The sequence below is a fragment of the Phyllobates terribilis genome, unplaced genomic scaffold (assembly GCF_046119375.1).
Source record: "Phyllobates terribilis strain yellow unplaced genomic scaffold, ASM4611937v1 Scaffold_13__5_contigs__length_258822181, whole genome shotgun sequence".
NCBI classification, from domain to species: Eukaryota; Metazoa; Chordata; class Amphibia; order Anura; family Dendrobatidae; genus Phyllobates; species Phyllobates terribilis.
This window is the reverse complement of record NW_027362773.1, coordinates 189,267,872-189,295,094: the sequence shown is the minus strand read 5'-3', so window position 1 is coordinate 189,295,094 and position 27,223 is coordinate 189,267,872. Positions and strand designations below refer to the sequence as shown.

The 27,223-nt window shown below is 42.8% G+C and overlaps 1 protein-coding gene across 4 annotated transcripts in view; it reads right to left on the bottom strand.

The window, feature by feature from the left end:
- The window catches only part of CMIP (c-Maf inducing protein), a 135,156-nt gene that overhangs the window by 60,354 nt on the left and 47,579 nt on the right, over positions 1 to 27,223 (bottom strand). For all 4 annotated transcript variants that reach the window (XM_073659132.1, XM_073659133.1, XM_073659134.1 and 1 more), the window contains exons 2-3: positions 17,198 to 17,323; positions 9,333 to 9,383 (exon numbers count right to left, since the gene is read on the bottom strand). In XM_073659132.1, the coding sequence (XP_073515233.1) occupies positions 9,333 to 9,383; positions 17,198 to 17,323 (177 nt within the window). The remainder of the gene's footprint in view (positions 1 to 9,332; positions 9,384 to 17,197; positions 17,324 to 27,223) is intronic.

Genomic DNA, 27,223 nt, shown 5'->3' with positions numbered 1-27,223 from the left:
GATGGATAGTTATTACTGTGCAGGTATAGATATAGGGCATCACGTATCATATATTCTTAAAGTCACTGTTTTGATGCATCATAGATGAGCAATGTGAGTAGATGGTATCAGTAAAGAACAAGACTGTTACACACCTGTCCCGGGTCCAGGTTCTTCTCCCTTCACCCCCGTCCGCTAAACTTTCTTGTGCTCCACCTCAGGCTTTGCAAGTAGCCCGACATAATCCCATGTGATCATCTACCTCGGCCTATATAAGGCCCACCAAGAAACACACCTGTGTCTTTATATGAAGATGTTTAGTTTGTCTGCACTTCAAGCACCTGTTCCCGTTCTCCAGGACCTCTGCTACTTGTCCACCGGTTCCTTCAGTGCCTCTACTACCAGCTTCCCGGTTTCCTGTCAGCCTGCTGTGTCCCGTACCTCTTCTACCAACTTCCCAGTATCCTGTCTGCCTGCTGTGTCCACTACCTCTGCTACCAGCTTCCCGGCATCCTGTCCGCCTGGAGCCTCCAGTACCTCTGCTACCAGCTTCCCAGTATCCTGTCTGCCTGCGGCCTCCAGTACCTCTACTACCAGTTTCCCTGGTATTCTGTCTGCCTGCGGCCTTCAGTACCTCTGCTACCAACTTCCTGGGATCATGTCTGCCTGCAGCCTGCAGTACCTCTGCTACCAGCTTCCCGGTATCCTTGTCTGTCTGCAGCCTCCAGTACCTTTACTACCGGTATCCCGTCTGCCTGCGCCCTCCAGTACCTCTGCTATCAGCTTGCCGGTATTCTGTCTGCCTGCAGCCTCCAGTACCTCTGCTACCTGTATCCCGTGTGCCTCACCTGCCTGCTGCACTGACGCCCGTGGCCCAAGTGCCCACCCGGACCTGGGGCTTGGAGGATCCACCTCACCAGGAGTCTAACAAGGGTATTGGGACCACCAATGTTTGAATTAAGTGACAGAGTGAAGACAAAAGATGCCAAAGGTTGAAACACAATGATATGTGGTTAGCCCCTTTAGTTTAGTGACAAGTGAGGGTCTCATTGCTCCTTACTGGACCACGTCCACAAAAACAAACTTCCATAAGAAGTCTACAAGAGAGGCAAATGTTGCATAGTGCATATTCTAGTGGCCGGTGGAGTTCACCTTGCTGGAAACCCACTAATAAATATCATCTTCTAGCTTAGGTTAGCCTCTTTAGTTTAGTGACGGGTGAGGGTCTCATTGCTCCTTACTGGTCCATGTTCACACAAACAAACTTCCATAAAGAGTCTACAAAGTGAGGTGAATGTTGCATAGTGCATATTCTAGTGGCCGGTGGGGTTCACCTTGGTGGAAACTTTTTTAAAGTTTATAACCTCGCACAGAGGTCCTAGGACTATTGACTTCTCAGCAGAATACTATGTGCAGTACACTATTGGAGACCTGGTGGGTAATGTGTTGTCTGGTCCCATTTATATATATATACACGATAGAAAAAGTAATTCTTTTGTTTCCTTCGTCATCTAGTGCATGTCTTCCATCCCTTTGTGTTTGAGGCCTTCAGCACATGCACGTAGCCATTAGTTACAGAGATTAATGCGTGGTCTGGCGCATGACCAGAGGCCTTGGATCTAGAATTACAATAGCTTGAAAAGCACATGCAGCTGGGAGTGATTTGTGCATGAAGAATAACAGCCGAGCGCTCCTACGAAATAGTGATGGAGGTTGGAACAAAATCAGCGTTGCTTCTAAACCTCAGTTTGTTCGGTTATTCAGTTCTGCATGAGGAAGTATCTCGGTGTTTGGTTTGGGTGTTACAGTATAAGGAAAACTTCCGAGTCTTAGTGTTTGCAAAGCTACAAAGAACTTAAAGACACATGCTTACAGTTATTAAAATTCTAAAGGGGTCGAGTGTATTTTCCCCCGTGCATGCAAATGTATCTAATGGATAAACCATCACATTTACTCCAACGACCAGACAGAAAAATAAGACCACAAAACCTCTCAGGGTGTCTTGTGACATCTAGTACCAACACATGAGCAGCAGGGAGCATGTAGACACATAGAAGCGGATGGACGGGCGCTTCATGGCCTGTTTAGACAGGTCTACCACACTTCTATGTGCACAGAACAATCATTGATATGATCGTTCTTTGCGCATAGATCATCATTGTCCTCGGCAGCACATGTTCTGTTTTCACAGGACGACGTGCTGCCGAGAACAATGACTAGACATGTGGACTAAATCTACCCCTTCTTCGCTAAATCTCGGACATTGGTGATCCAATCCGAGATTCATTTTCAGCATAATTTGGGGAGTCCTATATATTCTATTGATAAGAAATAATTGGGATCTTTTCTACGCCACATAGACACCTTTCCAGCAGATTCCAAAATACCTTTACATTCTTCCAGTGAAATGTGCCCTATATCCCTTTCCCATCTAGACTAGGTCATGACCATCGGGTTCCCTAAAATATTAGATAGCATAGACTTGTACATTAACTAAATCAGGTCTATAGTTGCTTTTGCTTGTACAACACGGTCCAGAAGAGATAGTAAGATCAGAGATACCTTCCCGGGCCCTTATAGCGCTACCCATGCGTTTTCAGCAGGCTCATTATCTTCAGAGGCAGGATTACAATGACAGATAACACCTCTATACACAGCTATTAACAAGTATCCACCAATCATAATAGGCAATGGTCACAGCTCCCCTCCCTTCACAAAGACCTTTGCACATGCTAATTAGACACTTCGATACAAAAGGGTTGGAGTCTGTCCATTGTGGCTAATATACATGTGTTGTTTCCTGAAACAAGAGCAAGGCGGTGTCTAAAAAGCTCCAGTGGCCAGTGTGAAAATTACAAAATTTTTCCAATCTTTTAGTTTAAATAAAAATTTTAAGGTTTTCATTAATAGTGCATTTGGTAAAGCATCGAAAAGCTTAGTGCACTATGAATCTTGTACAAGTCACATCAATTGCTCTTATCACATCACCGATGATCCAAGGTCCTACACGCTGGATTACATGACAAAATGATGCCACACAATGCATGTGACTCAATGTATCCATGACATGACGGCCATCAGAAGATATCTTGGCTTCAATTTTTGTGTGATCGAATACAATGGCACAGACGCAAGTTCTTCTGACTTTCACAAAAGATTCTGAGCTCAGAGTATCTCCCGCTCTCCATGTGCTTCCTTCAGCTATTGTAATTCCAAGACCGAGGTTTCTGGTCACACGCCAGACCAAACCTTAATCTGTGAAACTAAACCTTTCTTCTACAACTGCAAGAAAAACAAATTTGTTCCAAGTGTGGTCACTGAAGAACATAGCAATTGCTAATTCACTTGCGATCATAATTAGCGAGGTCTACTGAGGAATAGATGGCTGGCAATATGCAAGTAACACTTGTCCAAGGCTCTTCACGTATCAATAGAAGTCTCCAGCGCTCAAGGAACAAGGGGAAGTCATTCATTTTAAATTTACTGTAGGTGAAGTCCAACTTGGTCAGAAGAACATGAATAATAACCAAGGGAAAACTATCTACCAAGAAACTGCGAAAATGGACAATAGTTATGGAAGCCCTAAGGTAAAATGTCAAACAAAATATCTGGCTACAAGAAATGTATAAATCTTGCTTATCAAAACTATAGAAATTTTAAAGAAAAATGGAAAAAAAAACTTATTACCATTGTTAATTCTTGGAATACTTCTACGAAACATTCATGAGGTCCACCAATTCCACATAATAATGGTGACAACCCTCCTCACTTTGGTTGATATTGCCTTTAGACTAGCACCATAATTACTTTCTCATCAATATCCACATATTTTTGGTCATTCCATATCAGCTCATCTTTTTTATATTGGATCCATGTGACAGATTTACAGATACTTCTTCAACCTTTCTGATGGCTCTTTAGAAGTTCAGAGATCTTGTTAGATTTCTCTTCGTAGATGGCTGTTATCTGAACCTGCCTATTTTGGTGTTGGGTGAGGAAGGATTGGACATGCTGAATTTCAACATGCTCAAACCAATGGTCCTGTTGTCAGACAGGTCTTCTTGATCCCCAAAAAAACATGAAAGCTATCAAGGTTGGACTGGCCCACCAGAGAACCGAAAAATCCTCCGGTGGGCCCTGGCTTCTCCTTCAGTGGAGTTCATAGCGCAAACCTTTCAGCTGCTATGGGGCTCTTGAGCGGGGGAGAAAGGTGGGCCCTCAGAATCAAATCCTCTGGTGGGCCCAATGTTCTTCAGTCTGACACTGAATGCTATTATGTTGAACCGAGTGTGCATGTTTATAATGGAGCTGGGAGGAATAAAGTTCAGCCGACAGCTATCTTGAGTCCATTTTTCTTCCAAGCAATAAATCAGAAGAAATAAATGGCACTCTTGGACAATAAGTCCAGTATCTAAGTGACTTTTGAAGGAGTACAAGAAGATCATCTAAAAGAGAGTGGTCATCTTCATGAGCACATTGCACACAATAGCTCAAAGCCAGGCGTCACTGACAAATTATCAGGCAAACCAACGTAGCCAGCTCACACCGACACCTCCTCCACGTCTTTGAACGTGTTTCAGAACTCCAGATTGATTGTGATCACAATGTACAAGTATTCTGGTGCTTGCGCAAAAGTTCCTATTTATATTTTCAAGCAGCAAATGTCTAGGTGCATTGTCTACCTGAGCTCAAAGATTTATCCAGCTCCATCAGTCTAGATTAAAGGAGCAGACACACATTAATAAAAAAGTTGATTCATTCATGGGTTGAAATTTAACCATTTTTGCAGCCAATTGATTTCAGGCCATCATCATACGGTCATTTTTTTTTTTTTTACACTTTGTACAACAGTCCTTGTCTGCAAAAGTTTTCTTTCGGGAAAGGAGGTTCCCAGAACTTTCCAAGAAAGACTTGTTTATCACTTGGCGTCGTTCACATTGAACACTTGTGGTCAGTTTGAAAAATTGTAATGGAAAATATGGAGGAAAGGTTTATGGAGGAGTCTGTCTAATGATCGTTCACCTCTCATTCATTGATTCAACCCAATTCTATCCAATATGAATGGCTACACTAGAATTGGTGCCAATCGATATGTCTGGCCCATTCCATTGGGAGATTCCAAAGGAGAGGGAGTCCCGCCATTTATCTGGCGGTAATAGATCGTTGTGCGTGCGTAGGCTGTCGTTGTTCTCGACAGCTTGTCACAGGACTATATGCTGCGGAGAATGATACCCTTTTTAGCAAAGCAAAATATAATTCTGCCCAATGAAAGTTCGTGTAGCTTGTTCATTGGGCGATTGGCAGCCTGTTTACACTGATTTAATATTGGAAGATCCAAGGAAAGCTCGTTCCCGATAATAGTGTCATGTAAAAGCACCTTCAGGCTTAAGGCCCCATACATTTTAGATGAACAATCGTTGGCCTCAAAACGCTTCCAAGCCACATTGGTCAACGTTGGATTTTTTTTTCGTTGGCCGATGATGCAGTCACTGACGATCAGACAAAGACCTTTTCTTTTTTTTTGAACGATAATAAATATTTGATCAGTTGAAAGGAACGAACGTTTGATTCACTAAACCAAACGACAATCATTCGTTAGGATAACGAACACCTTGTTCCTCTCCTCGAACAAAAAAATAATTTGGGAATTGACAGGATAAAAAAAAGTTGGACACAATTGTGATTCTCTTCCCCTTCATCTTCTAAATAGCTGCCACCAGTGTTGACTGGTGGGAAGTTATATTAGATTACTGGCAAATTCACCCTAAAAAAAAAGAAGATCGAGATTCTACTCAAGGGAATCCCAGAATCTCACAATGTCTGTCCGCTATTTCATCCTTCTCTGCTAGATTTCTAAAACTTAACATGGATAAAACGGAATTCATCATCTTTCCCCGATCTCACGCAACCCCTCCCCCCATCTGACCTATCCATCAAAGTTAATGGCTGTTCACTCTCCCCAGCCCCACAAGCTCGCTGCCTCGGGGTAACCCTGGACTCTGATCTCTCCTTCAAACCTCATATCCAAGCCCTTTCCACTTCCTGCCGACTCCAACTCAGAAATATCTCCCGGATCCGCACATTCCTCAGCAAAGATTCTGCAAAAACACTAGTGCATGCCCTCATCATCTCCCACCTCGACTACTGCAACCTCCTGCTCTGTGGCCTCCCTTCTAACATTCTCGCGCCCCTCTAATCTATCCTAAACTCTGCTGCCTGACTAATCCACCTGTCCCCCAGCTATTCCCCGGCCTCCTTTCTGTCAATCCATTCACTGGCTCCCCATTGCCCAGAGACTCAAGTTCAAAACCCTAACCACGGCATACAAAGCCATCCACAACCTGTCTGCTCCATTCATCTGCGACCTAGTCTCCCAGTACTTACCTGCACGCAACCTCCGATCCTCACAAGATCTCCTTCTCTACTCCCCTCTTATCTCCTCCTCCCACAATCGTATACAAGATTTCTCCCATGCATCTCCCCTACTCTGGAACTCTCTACCCCAACACATCAGACTCTCGCCTACCGTGGAAACCTTCAAAAGGAACCTGAAGACCTAACTCTTCTGACAAGCCTACAACCTGCAGTAACCCTCGCTGCACCACACCGCTGCATGACCAGCTCTACCCTCACCTACTGTATCCTCACCCATCCCTTGTAGATTGGGCAGGCTCCTCTCTTCTCCTGTACCAGTCGCTGACTTTTAATTATTCAAGATTATTGTAATTGTTTTTGCTATGTATACCCCCTTTTCACATGTAAAGTGCCATGGAATAAATGGCGCTACAATAATAAATAATAATAATAATCCCAATGATGAGCTAAAAAACCCCACAACCCTTTTCCTGCAGAGCTAGACACAACACCGCTATCATCCCTGCCACTGTCTGGTGCCAGAGCTCAACTCCATCACACAAGTCAACTTTCCCAAAGACCAGTTTGTGGAAGCCGATATTTTCTGTAGAAATATATATAACCAAACCGCCCAACAGGTAAAGGCAAACGAGAGAATTACATAGTGGTTCCTGGCAGTGAAAGAGTTACTGTTTAATACAGGAGGGCGAGGTGACAATTTTAGATTGTGTTTAGGACACAGTGACGTCAGATCTTGACTTCTCGGAATCCAGAAATTGCTGATAATTACAGAGCAGAGGTGCAAAGGTTCATTAGACTGTTGATAACACCCATTTGAAAATAAATTGATATAATTACCTTACTAAATGATGCCTTGTTTTAGCGACTACCTGACTAGAGATGGTACACAGCTTCCTGTTTGTGCGCAGCCGGGAACCTAAAGCCGTCGGCAGCCTCCAGTGATGGCAGAACAATGAATATTTACAGCAGTACAAGAGCGGAGGCGCTCGCTCTACTACAGTATACAGATTTAGTCACTTTCCATCATTCATCCCAAGCTTGCCATAGGCAGTCATTCGTAAAAGGGAATGTGCCATCAGAAAATATCCTATTTATATTATGACGACTAAATAAAAATAAATACATTTATTTATTTTTTTCATATCACCAGAAGCATTAAAAATAATAATTATAAACCAGTCTATTGCTGCTAATGTACATGTGTTATTTCCTGAAACAGGAAGTAGGGGTCTAGAGTAGCCCCGGTGGCCAGTGTGAAAATTGCAAGATATATATTTCTATAGATATATATGTATATCTTGTAATTTTCACATTGGCCACCGGGGCTACTCTAGACCCCTACTTCCTGTTTCAGGAAATAACACATGTACATTAGCAGCAATAGACTGACCCTATCTTTTTGTATCGAAACTCCCACAAAGCAATACTCTATCTTTTAAGAAACGTATACAACTCTGAATTTAGTTTTGTAAGCGGAAATTATACATACAATGTATGTAGAGTTGAACTGTGAAACTTTTTATAAGGATGGTGCTCAGAAGTGGAGTTCCCCTTTAAATACATCAAACTAATCCCAAACTATATTTTGATTTGCCTAGAAAAACACCACACAGCCTGACTCATGGAGCGGACGATCTGTCCCTCTGCCCCTTTGTTTTACTTTCTTCATACCTTGTGATTATACATAAAATACAGGTTTCTAAGCCAGAAAGAGCTGTACGGCTCGGCGGCACAGAGGAAACTGTAATGAAAGATTCTGAAGTTGCGTCAGAGCTTTTCTGAACTCCGTTCTCTTAACCATTTTTAGATAGATGGTTTGGAAATCACAAGGTTTGAGATCATGAATATTTTTTTTTTCATTTTGTATCCCATTAGTGGAATATAATTTTTTTTACTCATTTTTAAAGGGGAACTCTTAACTTTTCATAGTGTCACTCGGGAGATAAGTTTTATCACTAGTTTTCATAAAAGGAAAAACTTTTACACTCCGAAAACATATAAAACTCCATTTTAGTGCCAGGAATCAGAATCTCTGACCCTACACCATATTTCAATCACGCTCGTCTCTAAAGCTGCGCATGAATTTTTCTATCACTCGGGACCCTCAGAAGCACCAAAAAAGATTTTACAAAACCCTGCAACCTCTCCATCGGTAAGAGTGTCAGCACCCACAACTCCAGTAATGGTATCTTCTCCGATAATATAGCACAATTCTCCATTACTAAACATAAGGGATAAAATCTACAGAAAATTCAGTAGTTAGGTTATTTAAAGGGTTTGTTTAAAGGAGTTATTTAAAGGGGTTATTTAAAGGGGTTATCCAGTGAAAACAATATATCACCTTACTGATCTGGTGGGAGTATGACCGCTGGGATCCAGCACCTATCACCAGATCGGGAATTTACCCAAGATGGGGCACATTAATCCCTATTACAAGATGGCGCACCCTAACCGCCGCTCCATTCATCCTATACGGGGTTGCCGGAAAGAGCTGAGGGCAGCAAACGGCAAACCTATAGGGAATAAAAGGAGAGCAGGATGCGCATACACACTGCAGCTCCATGCTAACCGAGGGAATAAATGGAGAGCAGGATGCGCATACACACTGCCGCTCCATGCTAATGGAGGAAATGAATGGAGAGCAGGATGCGCATACACACTGCCGCTCCATGCTAATGGGGATAAAAGTGCCCCATTCTCGCGTGCGGGTCTCAGGGGCCAGAACCCACCAATCTCTAAGTTATCAGCTATCCTGCGGAAAGATGAGAACTTGTTTTTACTGGACGACTCCTTTAATAATGGAGTGGCCCAAACTCAAAGGTAACCAGGAACCAAAGACGGGTTGAAACATGTAAATTTCCTATTACATATTTAAAACATTAGAATGACAATAATTAACCATGGTGAACTCTTTCCACTATAAATAAGCATTTAATATATTTGTATCCAGGTATTTGAGACAACGGAGCGGTACTCACCTTCCATTGCAGAGAATGGAACCACTGGTCTCTCAGATAGCTGTTTGCAGCCTGGAAGAGGAAGAACAAGGCGGTAAGTAAAAAAATTAAGCAATCCTCAATAAAAAAAACTCTGCATGTGTACCCAATCTTAGGAATGGAGTACGACTACACAAAATATGTTTGTAGTCTGTTACCATGGAGACACAAGAGTGCTGCAACACAGAACAGTAGGAAACTTAATTGAGATGATTTTCATTTAGAATTTTAGATATGTGGAGACACTAAAAATTGGTTGCATGGGTATACGGAGAATTCATTCGAGACAGACTAGATAACCGGAATCAGTCAGAAGGATCAACCCTCCTAAGCCGTCTATATGGACATGTAGGTCATAGGAAGCTGAATAAAATGATACCTTGATATCTGCAATCTGAGGTCTCATTACAGAGAAATTCACATTTTTCTTAATATGTAAATGAGCTGTTAAGATCTATGGGCCGGACATAGATCTCCCTGAGAATCTGCCTCCAGATCTTATTATCAGTGTGAGACATGTAACGACTGACAGTAAGCTCTCCTGATCTACATGTCTCACACTAGTAATAAGCTCTGGAGGTAGATTCTCAGAGAGATCAATGTCCCGCCCATAGATCTTAACAGCTCATTTACATATTAAGAAAAACATGGATTTCTCTGGAATAAAACATCAGATCGTTGATATCTAGGTATCATTTTATTCAGCTTCCTATGACCTACATGCCCATATAGACGGCTTAGGAGGGTTGATCCTACTGACACATTCCTTTTAAGTAGAATGCTTATAGCTACTGTTTTTTCCTTTATTAGTCAACTTTTCAGATTGATACGAAGGTGAAAGGAAAAAAGTTAAAATAAAGAACCATCTATGACTTCTTTCTATAAAAAAACACACCAAAAAACAGCGCCACACCTGGTTATGTGTGGTATTGCACCTCAGCCAATTCAATGGGGATGAGCGGCAATAACCAGACACATCCAATACGCTGGTATGATTAAGTTTCTAGAAGAAAGTGATTTCTTCTAATTATTGAACAAGACTTGATTTTCCAGAATAACCGGAAACAAAGAAGTTCATATCATTTGTTGCAGGCAAGAACCTCCTTTAAATGGCACTGAACACGGCCCACCTCCGTAATCACAATTGGTTCATATTTATTTCCTGGAATCTCCCGTCAGGTAAATATCACCTCTTCCTGCTATGGACACATTAGTGGCCGCCAGGCAGAGTTGGTGTGGTGCACAAATAACAATGGCTCTTTAGTATCTGCTTCCTGCAGTGTATGTCAATATTTGCTCCGTGCAGGGTACACATTTAATCAGGGCAGCAAAGTATCTTATTGAAAAATGAACAATACGGCCTTTTTTTTTTTTGCAGTGACAACAATTGATGAGGGATCACCGGTTCACATTATAGACCCAACTGAGAAGTAATCCTGCCGTTCTGCCAAGAGCGACTTTGTTTAAACTTTATGCCTCAAGTATCTGTAAGAGTCCGGCCCTTAAAGGGAATCTGTTACCAGGTTTTTTAATGCCCCATCTGAAAGCAGGATGATGTAAGGGCAGAGACCCCGATTTCAGTGATGTGTCACTTACTGGGCTGCTTGCTGCAGTTTTGATAAAATCCCTGTTTTATCTGCTGCTGATCTAGCAGAGCTCTGAATGCTGAGCTCTGTATAACCCCGCCCCCACCACTTATTGTCAGCTTTCTATGTACCAATCAGTGTTGGGGTCGTGGTCTGACTACAGTGATAAATTGCAACTGATAAAACTATGATTTTATCAAAATTACACTAAGTGATACGTCGCTGGAATCAGGCTCTCTGCCCCCTACATCATGCTGCGCTCAGATTAGGTGGCAAAAACATGGTGATTCCCTTTAAATACATGACCTAGATAGCGGCCCATACAGCTATCACAGGCTCCAGATTTAAGAGGACCCTCTTCTTAATGGAGTCTCAGTGGGCCTCTCATTGCTATTGATTTTTTTCCTCCTCAACTATCAATTTTTAATATTTTAGTTGATACAGTTGTATCAGGGATTATTTTATGTCGTTTTTATCATTACCATTTTGGTGTCTGTGCGATTTTCTGAATTCATTCTATTCAAAATTTTTAAGAAGTCAACCAGAAAAACAGCTCTTTCAATTTTTTTTTTTTTCGATGTCTACAGTAGGGAATAAATATTTTGATACTTTTAGTTAACAGCTATACATGACGATACAAAATATGCTTATTTGTATGCCTATTGCTTAGATTGCATTTATGTTCCAGCAAAAGTTCAGTTTTTTAAAGTTTTTTTTTTTTTTACTGCTCTATATTTATTTTTCCGCTTATATAGCGCCATAGGGATACAATGACAAAACCATGGGCACTCCCCCTTCACTGGTGGTGAAGGGATACAATGATAAAACAATGGACACTCCCCTTCACTGGTGGGGAAGAGATACAATGATATAACAATGGGCACTCCCCTTCACTGGTGGTGAAGGGATACAATGACAAAACCATGGGCACTCCCCTACACTGGTGGTGAAGGGATACAATGACAAAACCATGGGCACTCCCCTTCACTGGTGGTGAAGGGATACAATGACAAAACCATGGGCACTCCCCTTCACTGGTGGTGAAGGGATACAATGACAAAACCATGGGCACTCCCCTTCACTGGTGGTGAAGGGATACAATGACAAAACCATGGACACTTCCCTTCACTGGTGGTGAAGGGATACAATGACAAAACCATGGGCACTCCCCCTTCACTGGTGGTGAAGGGATACAATGACAAAACCATGGGCACTCTCCCTTCACTGGTGGTGAAGGGATACAATGATGAAACAATGGGCACTCCCCTTCACTGGTGGGGAAGAGATACAATGATATAACAATGGGCACTCCCCTTCACTGGTGGTGAAGGGATACAATGACAAAACCATGGACACTTCCCTTCACTGGTGGTGAAGGGATATAATGACAAAACCATGGGCACTCCCCTTCACTGGTGGTGAAGGGATACAATGACAAAACCATGGGCACTCCCCTTCACTGGTGGTGAAGGGATATAATGACAAAACCATGGACACTTCCCTTCACTGGTGGTGAAGGGATACAATGACAAAACCATGGGCACTCCCCTTCACTGGTGCTGAAGGGATACAATGACAAAACCATGGGCACTCCCCTTCACTGGTGGTGAAGTGATACAATGACAAAACCATCGGTACTCCCCTTCACTGGTGGTGAAGGGATACAATGACAAAACCATCAGCACTCCCCTTCACTGGTGGTGAAGGGATACAATGACAAAACCATGGGCACTCCCCTTCACTGGTGGTGAAGTGATACAATGACAAAACCATCGGTACTCCCCTTCACTGGTGGTGAAGGGATACAATGACAAAACCATCGGCACTCCCCTTCACTGGTGGTGAAGGGATACAATGATAAAACCATCAGCACTCCCCTTCACTGGTGGTGAAGGGATAAGAAGGGACACTCCTTAATTGTAACCTCTTAAATGCCGCTGTCATGATTGACTGTGCCATCTAAGGGGCTAAACTTCTGCCATCGAAATTAGCTCCGATTGCAGCAATTAGACTAAGGTGTCGGCTGTGTAACACAGCCTGCTCCCACACTAAGTATGCAGTGTGCAGTATATGTACGGCTGATGAAAAACTCAGCCGAGTGAACCTCCCCAGTGGGGATCTCTGAATACACCTTCAATAGTCGCCATTCCTCTCAACCCCTTTCGATGGTGTGTGTGTGGGGTGGAGAGAGTTATCGTCTCCAAGAACAAAATGGTCATGTATTGAAATTCAACATTTCCAATCCTGGTTTACTCCAACATCATTGTCGGTGGACAGTCACCCATAAGATGTAAAAGCTCTGTAGGTGTTGCTTTCTGTCCTCTGTTTAAAGAGCACCATCCCATTACAATTAGAATGGGAAAACCTGATCAGCCAACCACATTGAAAGCCGATGCGGTGTGGACTGTCCATAGTGATGCGGTGTTTGTCATATAAGACATAGATTATCTCAGCTACGACACCCTGACAATAGCCGCCGAGGCCGCTTCTCCATTATATGCCGAGCACACCTCAGCCCCCAGCCATTAATAGTGTACGAGGCCAGTTCTTCCATTACAGGGAGCACATGATAAATTAACGCTGGGAGGCGCGTGTACAAATGGCTCTTTACGTGTAAACTAAACAACACAGCAAGCAATTAGGAGGCTTTAATGCTCCCAGAAAGATTTATCACCTGGGCGGCCAAGGAGTATTGTAATTTTTAACCAGCTCAAAGAAGCGCTGCTCATTAGGCGTCCATTCTGCTGAACGAGGCAGAAACGATCGGAGTATTCTGCTCTGTCCCGGTCGTTCCTTTGGAAAAGGCCACAATTCAGAGGGTTTCTGGGGCATCTGTCACCGAGGCGTTAATGCGGGGCCCCTATAAATCCTCGCTTCATGCTGAATTTGCTTGCATCAAAGCACAATGGCTTCCGTCCAAAAACAGGCAGCGAGGGGAATCTCACTGTAACAAAGTACACATAGATAATACAGAAAAAACGTTCCGGACTGGTGACCCGTTTGTGTATTTTCAGTATCTCGTTACTCCGAGGGACGGCGTAGCTTAAATATAGAAGGGGGCGAACATTTGGTTTGCAGGAACAAAAGTAACACAGCCTCTTACACTAGTGGAAAGAACGCGGCTCGCAGCCTTGCCCGGACCCCGATTGCCACCACAGTCCAATATTAGGGATTTGGAAACGTAGAAAGAACAGAAAAATATACCCTGAATCTTGGGATACAACAAATATGTTGTTGGAAAATTTTTATTAGCACAAAAACTTGGTGATGTCATCAGGAATTATTTATACACTTAAGACCTATTGATCATAAATCATTGAGTTTTGTGTGCTGGGGCCACCACCGAGCACAGAGCGATCTCAACTCGCAATGACAGAAGCGGCCATGTATGCGCTCTACATCTCTACCACACACACACTAAGTATTTGATTCTCTGCTGATTTTACAAGTTTTCCCACCTACAAAGAATGGAGAGGTCTTTAATTTTTATCGTAGGTACACTTCACCTGTGAGAAACAGAATCTAAAGATAAAAACCAGAAAATCACATTGTAGATTTTTACATAATTAATTGGCTTTTTATTGCATGAAATAAGTATTTGAAACAATAGAAAAACAGAACTTAATATTTGGTACAGAAACCTTTGTTTGCAATTACAGAGGTCAGACGTTTCCTGTAGTTCTTGACCAGCTTCGCACACACTGCAGCAGGGATTTCGGCCCACTCCTCCATACAGATCTTCTCCATATCTTTCAGGTTTCGGGGCTGTCGCTGGGCAACATTGAGTTTCAGCTCCCTCCAAAGATTTTCTATTGGGTTCAGGTCTGGAGACTGGCTAGGCCACTCCAGGACCTTGAAATGCTTCTTACGGAGCCACTCCTTAGTTGCCAAGGCTGTGTATTTCAGGTCACTATCATGCTGGAAGACCCAGCCATGACCCATCTTCAATGCTCTTACTTAGAAAAGGAGGTTGTTGGCCAAAATCTCATGATACATGACCCCATCCATCCTCCCTTCAATACGGTGCAATCGTCCTTTCCCCTTTGCAGAAAAGCACCACCAAAGTACGATGTTTCCCCCACCATGCTTCATGGTTGGGATGGTGTTCTTGGAGTTGTACTCATCCTTCTTCTTCCTCCAGACACGGTGCGTGGAGTTGATACCAAAAAGTTCTATTTTGGTCTCATCTGACCACATGACCTCCCATGCCTCCTCTAGATCATCCAGATCGTCATTGGCAAACTTCAAAAGGGCTTGGACATCTTCTGGCGTGAGCAGTGGGACCTTGCGTGACCTGCAGGATTTTAATCCATGACAACGTAGTGTGTTACTAATGGTAATGTTTGAGACTGTGCTCCCAGCGCTCTTCAGGTCATTGACCAGACCTTCCCGTGTAGTTCTGGGCTGATTGCTGACCTTTCTCAGAATCATTCTTAACCCACAAGGTAAGATCTTGCATGGATCCCCAGATCAAGGAAGATTGACAGTCATCTTGTGTTTCTTCCATTTTCTAATAATTGTGCCAACAGTTGTTGCCTTCTCACCAAGCTGCTTGCCTATTGTCCTACAGCCCATCCCAGCCTTGTGCAGGTCTACAATTTTGTCCATGGTGTCCTCAGACAGCTCTTTGGTCTTGGCCATGGTGGGTAGGTTGGGGTGTGATTGATTGTGTGGACAGGTGTCTTTTATACAGGTAACGAGTTCAAACAGGTTTAATTAATATAGGTAATGAGTGCAGAGTAGGAGGGCTTCTTAAAGAAAAACTTAAAGGTCTGTGAGTGCCAGAATTCTTGCAGGTTGGTAGGTGATCAAATACTTATTTCATGCAATAAATGCAATTTAAAAATTGTACAATGTGATTTTCTGAATTTTATTTTCAGATTGTGTCTCTCACAGGTGAAGTGTACCTACAATAAAAATTACAGACCTCTCCATTCTTTGTAGGTGGGAAAATTTTCAAAATCGGCCGTGTATCAAATACTTATTTTCCCCACTGTATCTATATATAGATTTTTTGTATTATTATTTTTTACATTTCAGTTTATTTTTATTTTCTTCGCATTCATTTATTTTATTGTTTATATTTATGTTTTGTTTTTTAATTTTTTTGGCCTCGCAACATAAACAGCTGAATTCATCACGTACAAAGAAAACGGATAACCCCGGAGAGGAGCAGAAGCCGGCTGTGTCCACCTGAAGCACACGACTGCATCTCCCATGACCCGTAGCCAAGCTGCTGAACAAGCTCCTGTGTCTCCTCATTGTGCTTTCCAAGGGCTTCTCCCCTGTTTATTTTTCCATCTGGTTACCTGCTGATTATTAAGAGGAGGGGAGGGGGGTAAAGAGGCACCACGTGTGTGCGCAAAACATTTACACAGGGAAAATGAACTCTGCAATAATACCTTCTGGACAGAGAGCCGAGTTAACTCCTTACTTTCCGGACATATATGCACGGTATTATTTCCTTAGAAAAGACAGTTATTTTCCACAACTTTTATTTTTTTGCATCTGTTCTTTCACATTTTTAAGATTTGTTTTTTATTCAAAGGAAGGAAAACCAGGAAAGACTAAACACTTAGCTCAGAGTTAGATTATAATCAATTGTTATGTGAAAAAAGGATAATCTTCTCCAGCACTCACTCTCCAAATTTCAAAGTAAAAAAATCCATCAAAAGTGATACGAAAAACACAAAAATTTTAAAAAAAGGACATTGTGAGAAAAGAAGGACATCGTGAGAAAAAAAGGACATCCTGAGGAAAAAAAAGGACATCTTGAGGAAAAAAAGGACATCCTGAGGGAAAAAAAGGACATCCTGAGAAAAATCCAACGCGTTTTGAACCTAGAAATATGTCCAGTTCTTAGTCATGACATAATAGTAAGTCAGTTCCTTTTTTCACCAAACATTTATTTTTTGTGAATAATCAATTGTTATACATGATACAAATTTAGCGATTTTCTTAAAATCACCACATTATTACAGCGTACCCATCGTTTCTTTCTTTGCATAAGCAATGTAAAAAAAGGTTAACATTTTCTATTAACTCTTTAAATAAAAAATCCCTCCTTATCTATTCATAGGACGTCTTATTTCCCAGGTTATTAGTGCACTGACGATAATTGCTCAGAATCTCTGCACTCACTGAATATAACAAAAAATTACGAGACAGGATTCGCTCTAAACAGGACAATCTGCTAAACCCAAAATGTACACAGAGCTTAAAAGATGAATAGTCAAGCCAAAATCCAAAAGTTTACCGTACCTGGAGCAGAACAGTCCCCCCAGGAAACGTTAGTTGTAAACAGTATTTTGGGGCATTCTCCCAGGACAGCAGCTGGACATCCTCAATGGCGCTGTATGGCATGCTATTTTCCATGTACCCTGTAGGCTGGAAAGAGAAAAACATACATTATTATCCATTTGAAGTCACTATAGAGCCACATGAATAAACCACCGTTGACTCCTGAAGCCATTTAATCCATTCTAAGATCCAATATGTCCTCTTATGAGTGAACAAGATGGAGCAACTTTGCACATAGCAATTTTTTTTTTATAGTCTAACTTTTCATAACTATTTTCTCATCCTATATAACAACCATAAATATGAACACATGATAATATACAGTATATTCAGAGTTTTACAAGATGGACCTACCCATTAGAAGAAAAAAAGTCATATCACTAGAAGATGCCATTGCAAGAGAAATGTTTCAAAGAGTCTCTCTCCTGTTGCGGAGGTAAAAAGTGTGATGGGTACACACTGAAGATCCCTTCATTCTCAGATCCCACAGATCATTAAGTGCTGGAATAACCGAGGAATACTGAAACATCCCTTTAAATGCTAAAAAATTAATTTTCCCTTAGCCACCACTAGAGGGAGCTTACTGCATACTGTTCCTGCATTTAAACCGGTTATTCCAATCTCCTATAGATGGATAGTCCTTGTAAAATCAAGCATTTTTGCAATTTACTGCTTATTAAAATTTTCAGCCGTTCTAGAGATATTAACACTTTTGTTTATAGCTCGTTGCCTTGGAGACTGACCGCCGGCAGCAGCAGTGGTCGGCTTCCTAGGCAACGAGCTGCAGACAAAACAAAAGTGGTAATATCTTAAGAGCGGCTGCAAATTTTAACAAGCAGTAAATTGCAAAAATGCTTGATTTTACAAGGACTATCCAACAATATCCATTTAAGGGAGCTGGGAATAACCTTTTCAATATAGACAGTCAGCTCTTAAAGCTCCCCCTAGAGGTGACTGCAGGTAATCAGAATTTACAATATTTCTGAACTATCAAATCGGACCTGAATGGAACAGCATACTTGTGTGCACATATATACAAGCAGCTGCTGGCCTTGGTTCTGGATTTGAACTGGTTTCGTATGGAGAAGAGACGAAAGTCGCTCAGAAATGTGTCTGAGAGCGGCTTCACTGTGTGCACTTGAGCTATGCTGGGATCTTCAAAGGCAGCTGCCCCGTGTGTGTAGAGCGGATCCCAGCACACAGCAGCCCAGTCCATAACTCGTCTGTACTGTACTTAAGTTACAAGACAGTAATTTAATCCGCCCTTACGCAAACGCTGCCATCCGGCACAATCCGGGGCTTGGCGCGGACTTAGGCTCTGGAACTCGCAGGAGTCAAGCAGAGGACGTATGGCTGTTTATGATGATTTACTAAGCACATGTTTGTGTGAAAGGGGGTCTGTGTAATACATTTTTCCCTTGGCACCGTTGCCTAGTGACATCAAAACAACGTTCCTGCGACAAGCGAGGGCCTCTTACAAATCTCACACATCGAAGTGTACATATACTCAGAAAAAAACGTGCAAGGAAATTCACATTTCGACTGGAAGAGTGCCAACGGATCCAATGGAGAATGTGCAAAAATGGCACCGGATCCTATACACAAAAACAAAATTTCACTTCTGCAGTTTTTTCCTTTATATGGAAAAATAATTGGCTACATCTTTCGGGGCAAAAATGGCAGCCATATTGGTGGTGAAGAAAACTTTTCAAACAGGGATAAAACTTTTTTTTTCGGTTATTTCTTAGTAGTCGAGTTGGCTAAGTGGCTGCCACATTCGGAATGGCTTTTCTGTGTCAGGTCGAATTTAGAAATGGTCCGAGTAAGGACCAAGGTGTCCGGACCGGCCGCAGGCCTCCAACAGCCTCATAGGGATTTATGAGGCTGTTGAGTTTGGATCAAGAGACCCGCGGCCGGTCCAGGCATTGCGGTCTGTATACGGACCGTGAAATATTCCCATCTGAACCCAGCCTCGTGTGTAGCATCTACACTGGACACCAAAGGCAAGAGAATTGCAGCTTCCATTTGGATCCACCAAATCTATGGCTGGATTTAATCTTGGAGTCAAGATGAGATATCCTTTAGGATCTATGGATATCATGGAGAGAGGGGGGAAGAATAGAGAGCTGCTAACAGGACCCACCAATCCAGATCCAGTCTATCCATGTATTATTATTTCAATGGCTACATGCAATACTACACTTTCCCTGTAGAGGCGTTGTAGGTAAACTGGCATCTTTCCGCAGCAGCCGGACCTTCAACATTTGGTTAGTTAAAGTGATGGCTGCTATACCAAAATGGGTTATCTATTACATCACACACACAAAAAAAAAATATTTAAAGGCTGCCATTTCTGTCCTCCAGATACTAGCGTTTTGATATTTGTATTAAAAGGAATGTATAGGATCAGAAAAAGTGGAACTCTTTCAAAAGGGTGTGTATGGTGCTGCCAATTAGGCCAAACTGCAATACCTGACATAACCTGCAGGAAAAAAGTGGCGCTGTTTCTAAGGGGTAAAAAAAAAAACCTCTTTCTCAAACCACATATAGCCAACCTGCGCTATAAAAGTTGGTAGTTTAGACAGGTGAGCAGGAGGGGGGTTTCCTATAATTGCATTCCCTTTAAAGACGACGTGTCACCAGGTCAAAAGTGGTCAGGTTTTGCTCTTATTTTATTCTCGCTGCTTCTCTGAGTATTTTGCTCTTCTCTTTTTACAAATCCGCCATACGGTTCCTGAGATATGGGCCTTTTTATTTGGTGCTAATTTTTACGGTCTTTTTCCTTGGGGGCGTGTCTCACTGTGCAGAGGAGCCTAAAGACACGCCCCTGAGGATCCTGTGAGCCACACCCCCTTAAAATAAAAAGGCTCATATCTCAGGAACCGACTGGCGGATTTAAAGAAAACCAACAACATAATAATAAGGGGAACAGCGGGAATGAAATAAAAGCAAAAACTGGCCTTGTGACAGGTTCTCTTAAATCATACGTCATTTTTTTTTCTTCTTCTTCATCTTGTTATTAAATAAATTGCCAGCGAAGTGAATTTCATTAATGCGAGATGACGCAGTGAAAATAATTCACACTCTTCATTTTGTCGCTCCGAAAGCAGATTATTTGGAATGAATCACCGCTGACTGCACAGGGCCGAGGAGTCAGGGCTCAACGATGCTGCATCCTGCTTATGAGGCTGACACCCACATAAAGCAAGATCATGGGTTTGCATCATCGTGGTGTGGGCACCGTAAAAGGTTTTCATGTGTGGCACAGGAAATTTACACCGAAAGCTGAAGCAGACGTCTGATTCGTGTTACTCATGATACATTGTATCTGGGCTAGGCTTTGTGCACAAGTTGAGTATTTGTAGCAAATTTTGATTTTTTTGTATTGGCAGGAAAAATGCTGCATAAAACATTTACATTTTTGAAAATTTTTTTTTACATGCGTTTTTGATACTCCCCCCCCCCCCCCCATTCATTTGAATGGGGGAAAAAAAGCTGATAGAACGCTGCGGAATTTAAAACAAACAAAAAACGTTTTGATGGTTCAAAATCTGCAAGGAAAATAATAATAATAATACATTTAAATTAAAATAATTATTTATTATTTTTATTTATTATTTTTATTATTTATATTTTAATTTATTATTTTTATTATTATTTATATTTTAATTTATACTTTATTCTTTTTTATTTATTAAAGTATAAGTTAAAATATACATATTTTTATTATTATTTATATTTTAATTTATACTTTAATAAATAAAAAAAAATAAAGTATAAATTAAAATATAAATACTAAAATTAATAAAAAATAATAATAATAATAAATAAAAATAATAAGCAATGTGTGCATGAGATTTCAAAAATCTCATTCACTTTGCGGCTACTGTAAAACAGTGCTTTTTTTTTCCCCCCCATGGTAAAAAAGCAACGTCTGAACAAGCCTTTACAGTCCTGTATAAAAAAAAAAAAATCTAACAAAAGGGGGACTCAACTGAATTATAAGGCCATGTTCCCACCTAGCGTCAAGTACTGCATTTCCTCCAGATTTGATGTCATAAAGACTTCTGGCCATTACTGTGTGTTTTTTTCTCCTATAGGCTATTGTGGGGAGCTAGAAAAAAAATCATGTAAAAAAAAAAAGCAAAAATATATAAAACACTGCATCAAATCCGCACAAAAAATGCATAAAAATAAAGGTGCAAACGTGTAAAAAAAATGCATCAATCAATGAAGATCATTACTGCTGTATTGTAAGATGTTATATTTCCATACCAAATGGATGTTCTAATGTTTCTCCTGATTTCCCCAAAATTCCACCCTATGGAAATCAGAGGTCCAGACAAGAGCCCAAAGTGCCGAAAACCAAATTATTTGCCTGTAACTTAACATCCCGCATGAAAATGGATCTGCCCGATATCCCATCTAATAAGCAAATTAGGATTTTATGTACAGTCCGAAATCCACGGAGACAGTGGCGATGTCGGAATAAACCACAGCATTTTCTTAGCAAATTCGTATCTAATAATACACAGAGATAATGACGAATGGAAATCAATGGGATGTAATTCTGAAGTGTTATGTAGAGTTCGGTGTCAGTCTTCACTGCAGTTTTAGAATTCTACTCATTACCCAAGAGGACCCACTGTGCCGTGGGGTAGATTGCAGTCTATGAAAATGTATATTTTTTAGCTTTTTATACAAAAATGATTTTGATAACTGACCGTCCTTTCCAATCGTTATTGTGATTGAAGCATTTATAGAAAATATCAAAATGTATTTGGTTGCATTAGTTTACATGACAGAAGGCGTAATGGAGGGGAGACGTCCCAAATCCAGGCCAAGTTCACACGTTCAGGTTTCCGTACCGCTGCTCCGCTACAATACAAGTCGTTGGGGTTTTCAAAGTCCCATTCACACTTGCAGGTAAAAAAAAAACAAACGGGTGCAGATGTCAAATCTGCAGTTTTCATAGCAGATCTAACCCCAGTCAATGCTTAGTAATGGAGCAGGGTGAAATATGCAACTAAATTAAAGGGAATCCATCAGCAGTTTTTTTTTTATGTAATCTGAGAACACCATGATGTAGGGACAGAGTCCCTGATTCCAGAGATGTGTCAGTTACTGGGCTGTGTTTTGCTGTTTCAGTACAATCAGTGTTTTATCAGCAGGAGATTATCACTACAGGACTAGGTGTCTTGTGCCTCCTAGTCCAACCACGCCCCCACCACTGATTGGCAGCTTTCAGCCAATCAGTGTTGTGGGTGGGGTTGTACTCCGCTAGTTGTGCAGCAGAGACAACTGTGATTTTATCACAACTACTGCACCCAGTAAACTAAGTGATACATCGCTGGAATCAGGGTCTCTGCCCCTACATTACGCTGCTGTCATATTACATAAAGAAATCTGCTGAAAAATTCCTTTTAACGTGCTTTTATATTCCCCTACATACAGCCAGCCGGAGCAATCTCAATTGTCCCTTTAAGAAGTTAAGCAATTGTTTAATATTACCGCATATATTCACCATAACTAAGTGACTCCATGATACTAAAAATCCAGACATCGGGCAGGGAATTCAATAATCTATGGCAACCCCTTTAAGGTGAAGGAGACAAAAAAAACGTTCCAAAAATGATACATTGATAGATTTGCCAAAATATGAATGACCCTGCTGGATCCAAAATATAAGGAAATGCAAGGAAAAGACACACAAACTACTCCAGGTCCGGCCGCCATATAGTACAGCATGAGAAGTGACACATATCATACAGGCAAATTAAACAAATATGTTCCACCGCCCTCAGCCCTCTCCTCTGCGGTGTTCTCTGTGAGCGTCTGCAGTCACAAGAAACCACTTTTTATGTACTGAGGTTAGGAACACACGCACTTCCCCCCTCTCCACAATTCTCAGTCTAGAAGTGAACCATCCGGCAAAGAGCAAGAATCCCACCCATCCCCCAAATTCTCAGGTCGGGCGGCCATAACATAATGCAAGTGAATGGGGAGACGTTGCCACCTGCGAAGTACGGCAACCCCCATAAGCGAGCTACAAAAAGTCAGCTTTTTGTGGTACCTCGTGGGTGGCATCTTCTGCAGATGTAGCCACACCCTCAAATACTGATTGGATTTAGATCTGTTTCTTTAATTCACTTTTTTTTTCCCACGCCTGCCTGAAACTTGTGCACATTACTGGATCATCTCCAGTAATAAAGTCCCTGAAAGCAGAACTGAGAATATCATCGGTTCCCGTTTGTTACGTCCAGTAAGTGCAGATCAATCAGATGTATCTATAGTAGCACGGAAAAGCCCTTTTTAGGGCTCATTGAGACGTCAGTGATTTTTATTGTAGGTGGAGAGGGAAAAAAAAGGACTGATTTTCATCAGCTATTTTCTCGCATGCAAAAAACAAAAACAAAAACCTTATCTTACCCACTTGACACAACAGTACGCAAAAAAAAACAGACATGTGAAAGGTGGTCTTTCCTGAACCCTGTGTAATGTAGTAAAAGGGGTTTTCATGGTGGTCCAATCCCTTTAAGAAGAGACACCCAGTCCGAGAGCATCTCGGCGTTACCCATACAAACGTCATATGAGGTAGGCGATTGGACGTTACCGACTCATCCCTGATCCGTCTGCACAGTATAATGATTCAGGTGTTGCTTGCTTCATGCTGTCCTACTTCTGAAGAAGCATGACTCATATCCCTACTAACAATGATACAGAGACTTTTATCATCATCATCATCATCGTCCTTTATGTACCTATATATAAACTTCCTGTGCAGGGAATGTATTCATTCACACCGGCCCCTGCCTGTAGTGACGCTTACTATTTAATTTCCCCTTTCTTACACACAGACAATGGACAGGTTTATATAAAACTAATTAAAGGAATAGTTCATATAGAATTGTTATAACTCCTCCAGGCTAGAAGGGGGCAGCACATGAGAAAAGGAATGAAAGAGTATCAAGAAAAATATTCCTGACTCTTGATCCCCCCCTGCAGTGTCACCGTTCACCTCCACAAAGTCAAGCTCCGCCCATGCAGAGTTATGTCCCACCTCCACAAAGTCAAGCTCTGCCCATGCAGAGTTATGCCCCACCTCCAGAGACTCTCCACCTCTGCAGAGTTATGCCCCACCTCCAAAAACACGCTCCACTCCTGCAGAGTTACAACCCACCTCCAGAGTCAAGCTCCACCCCTGCAGAGTTATGTCCCGCCTCCACAAAGTCAAGCTCCACCCCTGCAGAGTTATGCCCCACCTCCAGAGACTCTCCACCCCTGCAGAGTTATGCCCCACCTCCAGAGACTCTCCACCCCTGCAGAGTTATGCCCCACCTTCAGAGGTACACCCCACCACTGCAGTTACACCCCACCTCCAGAGACACGCTCCACCCCTGCAGTTACACCCCACCTCAAGTCAAGCTCCACCCGTCCAGAGTCACGCCACACCTCCAGAGACACACTGCACCCCTACTGAGTTACGCCCCACCTCCAGAGACACGGTCCACCCCTGCAGATTTACGCCCCACTTCCAGAGTCAAGCTTCACCCATGCAGTGTTACACCCCACGTCCAGAGACACGCCTCACACCTGCAGTGTTACGTCCCACCTCCACAGTCAAGCTCCACTCCTGCATAGTTACACCCTGCTTTTAGAGTCAAGCTCCACCCCCGCAGATCCGACACGGAGTATAACCCCCATCCATACACATTAGATAGACAGATGAATGATCATTCATACGAAGGCTCACAGCTGGTCACAGACCATTCCTGCCGGTGTGAATCATGATGACGTCAGAGCGGCAGCTTTTCTTCTGCTCTGTTGATGAATCGCCATGCTGATTGACAGCAGGCTCCCCGCTGCTTAACTGCGGGGAGTTGGCTGTCAATCAGCATGATGTCGACTCAGACAGAGCAGCCCGAAAGAGGAAGAGCTGCACTGTTGACAAGGTACAGCTGAATTGCCGGCAGGAGTGGTTCGTGACCACTCTGAGCCGGCACCGGGAAGTTAGCAATTTTTAGGCCTGTAGTTAAAAAAACAGTCCTGGATTTGGAGAGTCTCCACTCAGTTTATGTCCCAAAAACTCCTCCAAAAACTCAGTGTGAACATACCCCTAAGTTTTAATGACTGAAAAACACTTCTAAATATGCACGGAAAAATATATTTAGAATTTTCACTAAAGGTTACAATGATTTTGAATACCCTAAACACAGAGTGAAAAACTTTCCCTATTGCTTCAATGCACAGTCATTATATGATTTTGTGACGCGCCCCTTGGGCCGTGGGGCACTCGGTAGCCGGGCCGGTCGTTGCTAGGGGAGATGTCACAGTGGCGGTGACCCGGTCTGTGACCCAGGGCGGTCAATAAAAGGGGATTTTATAGTTTTTAAAGTTAATGTTCGTGACGCCACCTGTGGTATGCGGCTATATGGAGCCGTCGCTGCGGAGCAGTCCTCTGGAGCTGTTGTTAATGCAGCAGAGTTGGTTCAGCTCTCCACAGGTAGAGCTTAGCTCCAGGGCAGTGTAGTGGGGATGTAATAGATGTTGCTGTTGCAGTTTGGTGCAGGCAGGTGATGGCGCAGCAATTATTCACAGAGACAGTGGGGTGCAGTCTTCAGGGTTTACTCACAGTTTGCCAAGACTCCAGGGTACAGTTACAGGTGTATAACCTCCCACGTCGTCCTGTCTCTACTCAGGGAGGGGTTCAGCAAACTCCCAGGAACCTCCGGAGTACGTAACGGGACCCCTTTCTGTGTGTTCCTCCTGGTCTTCTCCCTGCGCTGGCTCTCACCCAAGTCAGTGACCGCGGACCTTGTCGGGCGACGTCTTCTCTGTCCCCTGGGTCCTCTATGGCCACCTTTTTGGCGAGTTAGATGTGGCTGCTGGCTGCAGCACCTGGAATGCTGCACCCTCCGGTTATCTAGCTGAGACTTGAAGAACTCTGCTGGTTTAGGGGCCGGTCCCCTCTGCGGCCTGATCCCTCCACGTTTCTGCAGACTCGGGCACACGGGTGTCCTCTGCACTCGCCGTGCCCCTGGGATCCCTTCCGTCTTCCTGGAGCCTTTCATCTGCTCCCGTCCTCTTCCTTCAGTCAAGCCTGGGCCTCTCAACTTAGGCCCTCTCCTTCCTCCTCTCCTCTCAGCCTGAACACCAGACTGAACTCTGCTGTTCTCTACTGACTTGACTGTCTGACTGACCTGACTTCACAAGATGGCTTCTTCTTTTTATATCGTCCTTCTCAAGTTCTCCCCTGATCTACTTCCTCCACCCACACCCACTACATGGTTCCCCCTCTCTTGGTTCCCTCCACTCCAGCCAGGGTCAGGGCTCAGCCGTGTAGCAGTGCATCTTGCCCCTCCTGCTGGTCTGGAGTAGTGTAGTGTTGGATGCAGGTGTTAGGGTCCCGGGCAGCACTCTATCCTTACCTGAGAGTGAGATACCACACCTCTGGGTGAGATGCAGTACCTCTGTTTCGACTGAACCCGCAGGGGCCACATTTGCGCTGTTTTTTTTTTGTGTCTGCATCTTCATACATGGAGCCATTATTAGTTTATGGATGGTGGACCTCACCCGTCAATCACTTTTAGGCCACTGTCTACTCGTTATATCTTGGCAATGTCTTGCCCGCTGTATATAAGCACAAATAAACAGACATGCTTTTATCAGAAAAGTTACCACACTGAAAATAATTTGGATACCCACTTCCTCCATGTCAAACTCTGGATCAACAATGGGCTGAACCCCAGCAAAGATTAACACACCACTTCCTTTATTTCACGTCTTTGTTCAACAGTCCCACAGTGAAAACAAGCGAGAAGGCAGAGCAGGAAGAAGAAAGATCAACTCGGCCTACGAGAGCGGAGTGAAGGTGCACGTTCTGTGCCCCCCAAGTCTCCTCCCGAACTCTGCAAACTCCAGTCTTGGCCACTCACCAAGCAAAATCCCAGGAGACCTTCGGGAAGAGATGCAGTCAAAGTGTTTGCA